Source organism: Eublepharis macularius, chromosome 2 (genome assembly GCF_028583425.1).
Source record: "Eublepharis macularius isolate TG4126 chromosome 2, MPM_Emac_v1.0, whole genome shotgun sequence".
In the NCBI taxonomy this organism is placed as follows: Eukaryota; Metazoa; Chordata; class Lepidosauria; order Squamata; family Eublepharidae; genus Eublepharis; species Eublepharis macularius.
In genome coordinates this window covers 153,655,217-153,670,024 of record NC_072791.1, presented here as the reverse complement: position 1 = coordinate 153,670,024, position 14,808 = coordinate 153,655,217, and the positions used below count along the sequence as shown (strand labels likewise).

Genomic DNA, 14,808 nt, shown 5'->3' with positions numbered 1-14,808 from the left:
CCCTGCCCCCCCCCTCAATCCAGCCCTGGAGGACTATAATCCTTGAGGATGTTAAAGATGAAAATTTGTTTCCCATTAAAACCAATGGAAATGACCTGAATTGGCTAACTAACTCAGTTATGTGCTATCGCAATGCTGTATTAAAGAATCTAAATGAACAGTACAGTCTTATGCAAAGTTACTCCAGTCTATGTTCATTGATTTCAATGGGCTTAGATTGGAGTAATAGGAGTAACTGGATAGGATTGAGCAGGAAATGACCCAGATTCTATCCCAAATAAAAAATGTTGTGCTAATCTATAGTCTAGTCCCTGCAAGTACATGTTATGTGTAAAGTGCAGTCAAGTCGCAGCTGATTTATGGCGACCCCTCGCAGGGTTTTCAAGGCAAGAGGTGAACTCTTGCCTTGATTTGCTTTTGCCTTCCTCTGCAGAGCCACCCTGGTCCTCCTTCGTGGTCCCCCATCTACCCCCTAATCAGGGCCAATCCTGTTTAGCTTCAGAGATCTTACAAGATCAGGCTAGCCTGGGTCATCCAGGGCAGGCCCCCTGAAAGTATATGCCACATTGAATTTGTTAATCCTTAAAGTGTGGTGCCACAAGACTCCTTTCTGGTATTACCGCAACAGACTAACAGGGGTTCTGCTCTCGAATTGGATATCGTATGCCTGAATAGAATGATCATTTGAAGACCCTGAAGATTATTCCAATTTACACAATTTTATCCAAACAATATGACAAAGAAAACTAGCTTACTGCAGGAAGTATGTGAATTCAAAATTCAATTAATAATCTTTTTTAGTATCGTTTATAGTGTTTTTCTTTTTGTGAAAGTTCCTCCTTTTATCTCTTGGGATTTCAAAATATTAAATACTTCTCCCTAGCTAGAACAATTAGCTCTGCTGCTTTAGAGACTGAGCCGCTGAATTTCTTTCATGGTCTCCTACAAGAAAAACCCTCCAGATTAGATTTTCCTTTGTCTTTGAAGTTTGTGCTACTTCTCCAGGAAACGAGTTTTCTCTCTCTGACATTTAAAATGTACTTACGGCTGTATTCCATTGCATACTGACTTGAGAATAAACTCTACTAACCCACTTGGACTTACTTCCAAGTAACCTTGTATAGGATGTATCTTGTTTGCTCCCCTTCCTTCTCCTTAGTTGGAATAGAGTCCTTCCCTCTGCCCTACCCTTCTGCCCTACCCTTCTTCTGTTTATTTTTTCATGGATCAACACATTTGAAATCAAAAGAGCGTTGTATTTCTTGTTTAATATAACAAATATTGTATTTCTTGTTTAATATAACAAAATAATGTAGGAGCAAAATACAAAAAAGAATTTCTTCAGATTAATTTATTAAGAAAACAGAAATGTGGTCACAAAGCAAGAGACAAGATCTTTGCTTAAAAAACAAAGGTGACTGAGTGCAACTAAGAAGATCCATGACTGGAAGTAGCCTCATACTTTCCTCCCACTTGCCTCTCACTCGCTGAATGAAAAATGAAGAATTTCAGACATATTATTAGATGCACATTTATTTCCAAAATGTCTGTCTGAGAGTGGAATCAGTCTGTCCACAAGACATTTCTTTTCAATGAAATAGCTATCTGGATATGAATTTTAATGTACATAGAGAATGGGATTGTGCACCCTAATGCACATCTCTTTGACAGACCGCACTGCTGTTAAGTGTGCTTTTGGACGTGTGTCTGATTTACTCCTACTTCCTTATTTCACAAGGATACAAATGTGGAAGCCTCCTTCAATGCACTGATGTTCTTGCTGAGATTGGGAAGCTGGCTCCATGGAACCAGCACTGGATACAGATTCTGCAGTATCTTTGCTTGAGCCAGACCCAAGATGCTGGGTCTCCCAAGAATCACCTCGATGGATAACCTCTTCCTTGGTCACACCTCTGCATCTTCTGGAAAGTGCCTAGCTTGAAGCTGCAGTGGCAGCTGTCCAGCCTCTGGAGTGTCTTCTCAAATGGAAGAGGATGTGTGTGAACTTGATTAGCCCTGTAGCCATCAAAGGAACCATTAGCCCTGTAGCCATTAGCTCTGTAGCATCAAAGGAACATGGCAAATCACATTTGTCCTCAATGAACCTGGGGTGGCTTGACTACCCTCTTTTAAATAGGATCTTGTTAATTCTGCCTAAAATCTATTCCTCTAGAACTTACCATAGAGTTTTCTTGCTACCACCAGATCCCTACAGAGATTATTTCTGCTCCACTGTAGGGATTCACTTTTGAGAGAGTACTTAAGTAGGCATGCTTTAAGGCAGATCTATGACTCCCCATTGTGTGCAGTTTTTCTAACCTCACTCTCTTCAGACCACTAATGCTAATCAACTATGTAGATGCATTGTGGTTATTATTGAGAATGCAGAACTGCATTAGTTTAGAATGTTTAACCAGTGTAGAATGTTTAACGTGAAGGTATTTTTATTAGTAAATATAGAGAAAGATTCTCAACAGGTACCAGCAAATTAGAGACAGAAACCCAAAGAAATTGGGGGAAGCCAGTCAAGTATAGTTCTGTGAAGGGGACAAGAGAACTATTACAAAATTCTCAACACTCATCATACTACATTTCCCAAGATTCTTGGGGGAGACAATGAATATTAATTTCCTATAAAAGCAATACTTATATAATACTTGCCCAGACAATAGATATGCCCACTGCAATGAGCCATGAAGTCCCTACTGCTTGAATGCTTCCAATCACAAGTGAAGAAGCTATGCAGGGAAGATCCTCCCTCCCTCTCACTGCTCTGTCCAAGAATACTGTGTGGAAGTTGTATAGTGTGACGGAATTCAATTTAAAGAGCTTTCGGGAGTGTAGCACTCAGAGGGTTGGAGGAGTTGACAGTGGCCTGGAATAAGAACTTGATTGGCAGGCTTCTCCCTTCCCTCTGATCGGCTAGTCAGAACCCATCTTCAGGATGAGAGGGTTGCTGACAGGATTTTGAGTTCTGCTAGGAGTTGGGGTTTGAGGGAGTGTGTTTAAGCGTCTGATAGGGAAGGTCAGACAGGTTCCCCTTTGACGTGAGGGAATAGAGATCTGCTGCCGTAATTGTACCACCAGTGTTTTGAGGGAAAATTCTTGATAAGAATTCTAAGTATTAAAGCCAGCTCAAACTGAAACCTGTTTACACAATCACAATAGAACTGGGGGGGGGGAGTGTTATTGGCAAAGAGGATTTGGGTAATAAGTAGAAACTCCCATTCCACCCAAGTGAAGAAGGATTAATTCTTAGGAAAAGAAGATTAATTCCTACCCAGTGTCTAAAGGGGGTTCGGCTCTAAGGAAGACCCTGGGTCTGTTGTAAAAGAAAACAGTAGTGAACTAACCTCTGGAAACTTCAGTTGAAAAAGGGAACTCTGTAAAGAAACATTGTTACAGAAGCCACAGTATTAAACCAACCACCTCTCACTGTTAAGAGCTAAGAACCTAAGCTTAAACTTTTTGCCTGAAACTTAAAGAGTATTCTGTTCTACCAACAAATTTTACCTCAGTAATTTCATTCCCAGCCTGTCCTTATTTTATCCCTGTCTGTTCAAGAAAGGTGTTGTTTATTTTTGAACTTTACACCATCTCCAGTGTCATTTCCCACACCCCCAATCAAGTTTCTGAATTGGGCTAAAAAGCCTAAAATATAATTGCTTATCAGGGTGGGACAAAAGGAACTTTACAACTTTAAAATCATTAATAGAAACATACTACTGGAGCTGCTCAGCCAAAGCAGGCAACCTCAGATTTTGGCAGGAAAATCTGCCTCAGAGTGAGGGAGTGAAGGGGGGGGGGTCCATCATATATAGAAACATAATCTGTGGAGAGTACTGAGCCAATTCAAGAAGACTTGCTATGTTTGAATGATGGATGTGGAGAAGCCCATGTTGGCCAGAGGGAGGGAGGTGATTCTGAAAGGTGAAGCTAGAGTAGTAACAAACCTTAGGAGGTGCCTGGAATTCTGTTAATCAATGTGTGTGTCTTATATGTCGTCAAGTCGCTTCTGGTGACCCAATGAATTTCTCCAAAACTTCCTATCATTAACAGCCTTGCTCAGATTTTGCAAACTATAGAACACGGCCTCCTTTATTGAGTCAAGCCATCTAACTTTGGATCTTCATTTTTTCCTATTGCCTTCTACTTTTCTTAGCATTATTGACTTTTCCAGTGAGTCTTGTCTTCTCGTGATGTGACCAAATTACAATAGCCTCAGTTTTGTCATTTGCCCTTCTTAGGAGAATTCAGGCTTGATTTGATCTAGAACCAACTTACTTGTCTTTTTGGCCATTTGTGATGCCTGCAAAACTCTCCTGCAACACCACATTTCAAATGAATCAACTTTATTCCTGCCAGCTTTCTTCATTGTCCAACTTTCACATCCATTAATTAATACTGGTCATGATAATCAGAGATGCAATCCTCCTCATTTAGAGGTGGAACATAAGATGGGAGGGTATCCCCACCTTGCTCTGCTGGTATGCTTCTTCTCTAGAATAAGCCATGCTAGAGACAGAATGCTGACCTGTAGGCGCCAGCAATAGTAGTCTGAGTCAGCATGGCAACAATTGAGTCAGCACAGCAATGAGAAATGCTCCCCTTACTGCTTATGCACATTGTACAGGAGTGATAGTGCCCTGAATTGGCCTTCCTTGTGCTGAATGGTTATGCTGACAAAATCTACAGCTGGAAAGAGTATGGGAAGAGATGGCTGTGTGGGCATAGCTGTGTGTGGTTCAGCTGCATCTCCCAAATCCTTTACACAAGAGTGCGTGGAAGTCATTTGTGGGTGGTCCATGCTTTTGCTTCTTTGGAATGAATGGCTTGGTGGCTCTAGAGAGCAAGATTTGTGGAAAGCTACAAGGTACGATATGTGGATGTCATGGGGGGGAGGCATGGGCACTGTACCCATGCCTTGTAGCCACACATTATCTACCATATGATAAATCCCACATACCCTTCCTTGTTTTACCCATCCAATGTAAACTGCAAATGCTTAAGGCTGGGGTTTTGCTATTCCCATGTTGTTCTGTGCAGTACCCTAGGAGAACACTCCTGGCATTCTTTATTGGTGAAGCAGCAAGGAATGGTGGGTGCCAGGGTTTCTGGTGGCCCAAATGATGAGTAATGTGTGTGCTGCTGTAGATGTTGTGCCCTTAATTGATGTTTTAAACCCTTAATTGCAATGTACTTGTGTTTGTTCAACCTTCTAGCTGCAAGCATAAAAGCCTAAAAATTGCCTTGCTGGATCAGATGAATATTCCAGCATCCAGTCTCCAGGCATGGCTGGGGCATGAAGGCAACTGCCTTTCCTTCCTTGTTTTTCCCTGGCACCTGGGATGTACTGCCTCTGACCATGGAGGCTCTATTTAGCTACCATGGGTAATAGCTGTGGCTGCATCGATCCACTCCAGCAAGAGTTTTGTTCCAGGGAAGCAAGTAGCAGGAAAGTACTGGGCAATGCCAGAGAAGTCCAGATCCCTCCTTGCCTAGACGTGAGCCCCACCTCCGAGTCTCTGGTTTGAACCTGGGGGCACGTTTTTCAATTCCTGCCTTGCTCCTTCCTAGAAGGCCACATTCCCTCCCTCCCCGCGTCCCCCCAGTTGCTCGACCGCACGGTGATGCCCTGCCAGCGCGGGCGTCGGGGAGGGGCACTTGGCCGGGCCCCTCTTGCCCTTCCAGCCCCCGGCTCCTCCTTCCGACCCCTCCCTCGCCGCGGCCCCTCCTTTCTCCCAGCACCCCCTCCTCCTCGCCTGCGCTGTCATTGTCTCGGGCGGGCGAGGCTTCAGGCCGGCAGGCAAGGCAGCTCCATCAGCGGAGGAGAAGGAAGGCGAGAGGCCGGCGCCGGCTCAGAGGATGCTCCTTCTGCTCCGGCCGCCCTTGTGCTCCGGGCCCAGCCCTGCCGCCGCATCGCGCTGACATTAGGCTGGGAGGGCGCCAAGTGTGAGGTGGGGAGGACATGAAGAAGATCTGGGTGAAAAAGCGTCTCCAGGTAACGGATCCAGTCGTGGGGTGGAAGTTCGTGGGAGGGAAGAGAGCGGATGCCCGGCAGGCGTCAGGGAGGACACAGGGCAGCAGGGGCGAAACCACACCGGGTGCCCCCTGGTGGGACTTCCGGGGGAGTTTGGAGAGAGGACACCCTCTATGCTGGGAGGGGGGACGAAGTGTCACATCAAGGTGTGTGTGCCTCTGTGTGTGTGTAAAACAGTGGTTATATGTGCCTTCTCCTCAGCAGGCAACTGGCACTGCTGCCAAGAAAAAAGTGGTTTACGAGAGGAAGGGTTGTATGGAGGGGGTTTTAAACGCAAGAGACAAGCCCCTTCACCAAGGAGATGAATGGGGGCCCTTCCATTATCCTCCAAAGTCCAGAGCCTGGTGGTCACGGAAGCGGAGCACCTCTGCGTCATCCGGCACTACGCCTCAGTCCCTTGAGGAGCACGGCTCCTCGTGGCGAGGACGTCACTCAGGGGCCTCCAACCAGAGAGGGAGGCTCCCCTTTGCAACTGACGGGGGGGATCATAGCAGAAAAGCCGGCGTTGTAGGACATGTCCTCCCACCACATGCCCCCAGTATTTTTGAGGCAGCAGCATGATTCCCCATCATGTCTTACCTTCTTCAAGTGGAGGAGCATTGTGTAGTGTTTCGAGTGCTGAACTAGGGTCTGGGAGACTTGGGTTCAAATTCTCGCTTGGTGATCATACCAACTGGGTGACCTTAGGCCACCTTTTTCAGCCTAACTTACCTCACAGGGTTGTTGTGAGCATGAAATGGAGAGGGAGCCGGATATGCCACCACCACTCTTCAGTTATGGCACTACTGTGCTTGGGAGGTCAAGACCCTTTCCATGGCTTGAACTTGTCTCTTCTACCACATTTTGTTTTTTCCCCCTTCCTGTCATCCTTGGTGATATCTACTGAGCAGGATTTCTGGTGGGGTGGAAATCATAGGCTGTGGGTTGCTCTTTCCCGTATTTTGTTTGCCTAGAGGCTAACTTTCTTGATGGCGCCATTCTCTGAGTAGAAAAGCAGTGTTGAACTCCTGGAGTGAGTGTTTGCCCGCTGCCTTCAGCTTGCCTCAGAGGGATGCCAGCCAGGTACCCGTTAATGGTCCTCTATTGCATTTTCATTTCTTAATGGGAGAATTATCCATTGACAACATATCTAATCTGTTCATATATCTTCCTGGCCTGGCACGTGGGCTGCCAGCCAGAGCCAACGTCACTGGGCAAGCTGGCTTGGTCAGAATACAAATCCACCTGGAGCAGATTACATGCACTGTAGAGCATTTGCTTCCTCGGGGCTCAGTCTGTCTATGGGACTTGCCTCACCGCAAAGATGTCCAGGACAAAAGAGAACCAGGCTCTAGAGGTGTGTGAGGGGTGTCTTTGTTACAACAGCACTCTGCCTCACTTCATTTCCCACTTGTCATCACAGAATGATGCTGTCATTCACCTTGATTTACTGCTAACAGTGTTTGTGTGTGTGTTTCACCACACAACCAGCCTTGTATTTGGCACTGTAGAAATCTGGCTATTGAAACAGATTGCTGGGAGATGGGACAGCAGGAAAGCTGGGGGTAAAGAGTGGGTGGCTTTTTGCCTGTGTATGTGTGGATGAGTCTTGCACGTATGAATATAAGCACATAAGTAAGGCAGTATTACTGGATTCTGAATTGAGAGAACTGCCTTTTCCCTCCAGAAGGCACAGTTGATCTGTCCCCTGGGGAGTCAACCACTTAAGAAGGTTAGATGTAGTTTAATTCATGTGCCAGTAACCTTTTCCCATCGGGCATCTTCCTGCTGGGAGCCACATAGATGATTGTCTAATGTCTATAGAGTAAGGGGTATAGAGAGCCCTTATCAGTGGCAGTTCTGCAGCTTGTGGCTGTTTGGTGGATATCTAGATTTGGTATCTTTGTATGTATGTCTGTAGAAAACTGCAAGTGTAGAACAAGCACCTCTTTATGGGAAAGATGCATCCTGCATTTTGTGGTGACTGGGCTGTTTGTCTATGGGGGAATTGTGCCTTATGTGCCTCTCTGGGTGGATTCTCTAGCTATGAGTTGGAGCTATTCTCACAGTTAAGCACTGCTCAGAACTTGCCAGAGTGCTGCAAAAGGAGGGTAAAAAGTGGACTATTTTTCCAAACTGTGTGTGATCAGTTTAGGAACTGGCTCACATTAAAGGGACTGAATCTGGTTCACCTGCAGCATGCTGTGGTATGATAACCCAGGACAGCAACAAATGCTCAGGCTCTTCAGTTTGGGTTTTCTCTCTAAGGCTACCTATGACCCTGTGCTCAGTATCCATCTGTTGGTTGTCCTGGAAGAAGCACACACATACCTGGTAATGTGATGAATGATCTGTGGATTTTTGTAGCACCTGCCCTGGGACAGAAGCAAACCAGCCGCTCATTCTGGGTGGACTTTTCTTTGATGTTGCCCTTCTGTTGGGGCACCAATTCCCACGGAGATTGGCTGCTAAATGCTGTAGGCTCCTTATTTCTAGTGGATGCTTCCATCTCAGTCTACCCATCCTAGGTAACCCTCTTTTCTTTTTCCTTGCAGAAAAGTGGGCACTCGCGGCGTTTTGGGCGCTTCACGCATGGTGCGTTGTATTACTTCTGCCCCTTCTTACCACATGCTGTCCTCTAACCCTAAGATATTACAGCTGGGGTACATCAGACCAGTAAAGGATGAGTCCTGCTGGAATTAAGGGCATGCAAATGGCTTGGCCCATAGCTCTGTGCTCCAGTACATCCATGCTATGGGAGAAATGTGTTGTATGTGCATGTGTGAACCAGGTTGAGGTTTATGTCCATTTATGAGATAATCTTTTGCTGGTGCAGTTTCTCCTGCAGTGATGCAATTATAGGAAAAACTGTGCTTTCTCAAAGGTGACCTGCCGTCAGCTCTTAAGTAAAAGAAAATTCATCTTTTGGGCACTATGGTAACTGTACTGAATGAAGTCAAAAGAGAAGATAATCTGTGTACTATGAGTGCATATTTTCTTGAAATATGCTGGGATGATGAGGGAGAAAACAAAGGTGCAGATATCATAGAAGCCTCTCGTGAAATTTTAAACAGAGTTACGGCCTTCAAAGTCCCCTGAAGTCAATTGACTTAGAAGAGTTTAAATCTATTTAGGATTACACTGTTCGTGTCACTTTATATAAGGTGGCAATATTCACTTGAGATTATCAAAAACTGTATTTGGCGGGGTGGGGTTAGTTGATTGAATTTTATCAGTCAAAACTTCAACTCAGTGAAAGCTGGAACCAAGAAAATGGTTGACCCAAGTTCAAAAATAATAATCTCAGCAATTGGGTGAATGAGAGAACACTGTTAATATACAAAAGTAAGATAAAAAAGTCCCAAGCTGTTATGTAACACATACATGAAAATATCAGTATAAAATTAAGAATACAATCAAATAGCGTAAAGTCTCAGTTAATATATAAATAGAAACAAATGGTGTCAGTAATTAGTCATCCTTCCTCCACAGAGAAGTTTCCAGTAAGATATATAATATAAATATTAAAGTAGAACTGAGTGCATAGTGTAAGAGACCAAGTTAGAACATAGACAAAATTGATGGTTGTTGTGGGTTTTCTGGGCTGTAATGCCGTGGTCTTGGCATTGTAGTTCCTGACGTTTCGCCAGCAGCTGTGGCTGGCATCTTCAGAGGTGTAGCACCAAAATCTTTTCCACACTGTGACACTGAGAGATCTCTGTCTTTTGGTGCTACACCTCTGAAGATGCCAGCCACAGCTGCTGGCGAAACATCAGGAACTACAATGCCAAGACCACGGCAATACAGCCCGGAAAACCCACAACAACCATCGTTCTCCGGCTGTGAAAGCCTTCGACAATACATAGACAAAATTATTATTATATAACATTTTAGCACTCTAGTGGTTTAGATTCCAATACTCTTTACATAATTCCAGTTTTTTCCAACTTTTTGTGTGTCCTTCTTTGACTTGCCAGTAGCCAAGTCGCAGAATCTCCTTGAGCACTCTTCCCCTGTTCAATTTCTTCCAATCAGAGAAATAGCCTGGGGAGTCAGCCCCTCCTTTACTCAGTGCCGTAGCCCAGTTCCATATAACTTGCTCCCAAAGTTATTTTTAGGGCCAAAATAAGACAGCTGGTGATTCAATCACATTGTGTTTAACTTGGTCCCTAGGCAGAAGCTTCTGCAGCCTGTGAGAAAGGTACCAATGGGAACTGGTATGGAAGAAGAGAAAAGAGTGATAATCTCAAGTGAAACTCCCCCAAACACTCATTGATTATTGAGAAAATGTCTTGTCACAGCCCACCCAGCCCTTGGCTCTTGGGCTCATTGGCTTCACTGGTCTGTTTTGCTCAAAGTAAACTTGACTCTGCCCAGCCCAGCATCTTATGTTTTCTATGGTTGTATTCCTGCATCGTCTTTCCCTGGGTTTCCCCTTGTCATGAGTGTGTGCCATGCCCTCACCCTCTTACACATGTACACATATACCATCCCAAAGCTCTTTGGGCCCTTCTGGACAGATATTTTCTGTTCCCCAGCATCATGTTTTGGGATACTCATGGGACTCTGGACTGGTTTGGGCAGTAACACTTTGTTGATGTATGTCTCTTTCTCTTGCTGCCCCTATGGAAGCGAAGTTTTCCGCTCCTGCAGAAAGCAAAGTTACGGTAGGAACCATGCTGTCTTGTGTTTTTCTTCCCTGGCTCCATCTGTTCCTCATCCCACTTCCATGTCCCCCAGTTCTTTCCATCTTCATAGTCCTGTTGTTTTCAGATGTGCCTTAACCTTCACCTGTAGTCATTATCTACTAGCAGTGTTAGGTGTGCGACCATTTGAGGCGGAGTGGTAGAGAGAGGTCTCTGTGTATGATAATCTGCACATGGTATGACAGTTCTCCCTATTCTCGTAGCTTTCCAGCACAAATTTATGAAGACAACAATTTTTATCTCCTTGCAATACTCACTGTCAGTTCGGGTGACTCTATTATTGACCATTGGCAGAAATTACTCAGTTATGTACATGGTTTTCTTAGCCTGTAAGTTTCAGCAAAGAAACAGAGTTGCCTGCAACTCACTTTGCATAGTTGTTTCACTGGCTTTTTCTCAACTTACTGAGCACTTCCTAACCATCCTGTTTCCCATCACTTGCCTCCTGTCACTTGAGAATCTTCTGGCGGTAGCTGTTTGCTTCTACAACAGAAACAACTCTCCATTTCGCTCTCATTGCTGATGTTATTGCCACTGCTTTCACGAAGACAACAGAACTTCTGCATAGGGGTATTTCCTGTGGTTTTCTCTCCTACTTGCTATTCCCTCTATCCCACCAAGTGGGCTTTTTGCTGTTCTTTAAAAATGGTGGTAGGTATATTGCTATATGGTTAAGAATCTATAATAATATATCTACTACTGAAAAAGAATAGGTAGAAAGAAAGCCTGCTGGTTGTGGGGAGGGGGGAAAGCAGTGAGGGAAAATGATGCCAGATATATATGGGTGGGGAGGTGTGGAAATCTGCACTTTGCTGTCCATGCTTTTCCCAAACCTGCTTTGGGTAGGATATTTCAGCAAGTAAAATCCAAACAGGTTTTGGAAAACCTACAGCAGAGCCAGGGAAAATCTGGAAGGTAGATGACCACACTACTGAGTCATATAGAAATCCCCCAAAGAACTGCTGCAGTTGGGGTGGGGGGGGAATGTGGAGTAAAAATGCTGTGCAGAAGCTTCTCTGAGCTCTGGAGTAAAGACTCCAGTGAAAGGCAATGAGTGCGACTGCCTAAAAACTATTGGTAGTGGCTTCTTTTTTTTTTTACACAGGACCCACTCTGGCAAAAAGCAATGGGCTCCCCAAAGCTCTGCTGTTCATTCAGCTCCATATATTATCTCAACCTTGGACTTAGGAAGACATATTGATTTCTATTATTATTCTGCTGTTCTTTGAGGATGTGCAGTGGCTCTTCTTTGCCCTGCCTATGAGATCATGTCTCCACTGAATGTCCTGGACATTACTGGTGTACCAAGAGGCAAACTACATGTTGCACACAATTGCATCATCACTTTCATATACTTGTAATCAGAAGTAGAAAAAGAGCAGGTGGAGTGTGCCTTTCCCTACCATCTTTCTACCCATTGCCCCTCTCCAAGCTGCAGTAGAAAGTATATATAGATCTCCGTATCTACCCCCTCCTCAGTGCTCAGGAATAAAAAGGGGGGCTTTAGGGGAGATATTGAGCTGAGAAATTACTGGTAAGGAAAGGGTTAAGCATTTCCATCCCATCCACTTGTCCTTATTCAATACAACAGTCTCCTGTCACTGCTTTTTTTCTTTTACTTAAAAAACAGGAGGAAAGTTATATACAACTGCTCATAAGGTATGATTTTGTCCTGATGTCCTCTGCCTTTGCAAAATGTCCTCTGGAGAAAGTGCAGGCAAGAATGGTGTGCTTCATACTTCTTCTGTCAAAGATTATTCCCTTGAAACTTCCTCCTGCCTTCAGTTGCTTTACTCACTCCCAATATTCCAGATTTATCCAGCACAAATTTGGAACACCTAAAGGATAAAAGGAAGTGTGGAGAAGAGACTCTAGGAGAGAAGGGTTAAGCCCTTCCGTTCTTCCTGCTCTTTTGACAATGCAAATCTCATCCTCCTTAGGGAGAAAGAGTCACCAGGGTTTCCTTACATATGGCTGCAGTGTGCAAGGAGGTTTCCCCTATGCCCCAGCCAGTCCAAGATACAGAATATGGGAGGAAGGTAGTTTATTGAGTTGATGTAAGTTGCTGTGCAAGCATGCCTTTGCATTTGTAGGACTCCAGGTAACATGCAGGTTTTCTTGCACACAGATGAAACAATACAGTTTGGCATTTGATGCGCTTCCTTGAACAGGGCTGACTCCAGGGCACTGGTGCTGCATCTGTTACACAATTGGGGGAGCTTTAAAGGGGTATGAAAACTCCACCACCACACGTTATGCAAACAACAGTATAACCCCAGGATTCTCCCATCTTGTACAACAACATCTCTGCCCACGCAGAACATATGACCAATTTTGTGTGTAGCTTTGTTTTTGAGAAGCAGTGCCTGTCACATTGGGAAGTGTCACTAGTTCATTGCTTGCCTGTTGAGACTTCCATCTTGGTGGGCTGGCCCTATTCCCTGGTATTCCCTAGCCCAGATGTTCAAAATCCTCTACAGGTTTCCTGAAATTGACTGAGTAAATAATGAAATCAGAGTGTGATTAAATGTAAGCGTTCTCATGATTTTACCACCTATGGCCTCTTGAATCAATTGTTGATTCAACAGCTCAAATCAGCCACTTATCTGCACAGCTGTGGGGATTGGAAAAGTAAAATTTTCATGATGTGGGTTGAATTTTCCAAGATCCTACCAAGGACTTGTAAGTCACGTTGAGTCTGTTGCTGGCTTTTCTATACAATTGTGATGAATGGACCTGTGCCAGCCCTTTAGATGAGGCTATGGACTGTGATGTGTTCAGCAAGGTCCCTCTACACTTTGCCATTTTCTCTTTCACTTCAGACTCAGAGACGGGAGAGGATGATGCCAGCAGCACACAGGTGACCCAACGCAGCCAGCTCCAGGATGATACAACCTATAGCTCCCCTACAGGTGAGTAGAAGCTCGGTAGGGGATGGAGGGTCTGGCAAAGTTTCCCAAGCATTTTCATCTGAAATCTCGGTTTTTCTGCCTCATAATGGCCTCATGTTTTGTTGTAGCCTCCATCTTCCTGGGGTTCCTCTGACAAAGGCAGTCTGTGCCTGTGTCACTAACATGGTTCCTGTCTCATCTCTCTGAGGAGGATAGCTTTTTGGATGTCGGGCTCTCTTGAAGTTCTGTCCCTAAGAGATTTTCCTCCCTTCTGACCTCCTCCCCTATTCCCATTGCCAACCACCACCACTGGAGCATGAGAATGACTGCTCTTTGGAGGCACCGTTAGCTTGACAGCACCCTCTCGTGAAAGCCAGCACATATTACCTGGCACTGAACATTAATTTAACAAAAGAGAACCTTTCTATCAGAGGAGGACTCAGCAAAGCGTAAAGGTCATTGAGATCCCACAGAAATAAAACTGAAGAGCTATCGTCCTTAACTAGCCTCCCCATCTCAGCTCTCTTATATGCATAGTCACCATAATGGCCTTAAATTGCCTTCCCCAGAGCGACAAAGCAAATGGAGGGAGTGTGCTGCAGATCACACGTCCTAATCAGTTCTTAGGTTTTTATCAGGGACCACAGTTTGAAGTGAACTTTGCACAGAACTGGGTTTACGGTTGCCAGGTCCCTATACCCTCCCAGCGGAAGCAGGGTGGGGGCTGGTACTTACTGGGAAGTGACATGATTGCGCTGGCCATGGGAGCATTCCTGCACTCTGCACAGGGCCCAAGAATCGGCCCCAAGTAAGTGCGGGAGCACTCCCACAGCTGGCACAATGACATCACTTCTGGAAGTGACGTCCTCGTGTCTGCCGGGAGTGCATGCACCGTGCATGCTCCCGGGGTGCCTGCTGGTGGCAGGCAATTGCTGGGCAGCCTGAAACCTCCCAGCAGTCGCCAGCAACCAGTGGGCAAACAGACAAACTGCTGGGAGATTGTCTGCCACCAGCGGGCACCGCGGATCCCTAAGTCTGGGGCAGAAGTGCCTACCAAGAAACTGACTTTGCTTATGTTACTCTAATAGTGATGGCAATCTCACAGAATAATCCATCTCTACTTAACTCCTTTAAAAAGCCAGTTCCCCAAACTTCATCCCATTTTAACATGACTAAGGCCATTTCTAAATTA

The 14,808-nt window shown here is 45.1% G+C and overlaps 1 protein-coding gene across 1 annotated transcript in view; it reads left to right on the top strand.

Annotated features, from left to right (window-relative positions):
* Nucleotides 1–14,808, top strand: part of SPEG (striated muscle enriched protein kinase) — a 147,665-nt gene that overhangs the window by 47,610 nt on the left and 85,247 nt on the right. Inside the window, exon 2 of the mRNA XM_054970456.1 lies at nucleotides 13,548–13,637. Coding sequence (XP_054826431.1) covers nucleotides 13,548–13,637 — 90 coding nt within the window. The remainder of the gene's footprint in view (nucleotides 1–13,547; nucleotides 13,638–14,808) is intronic.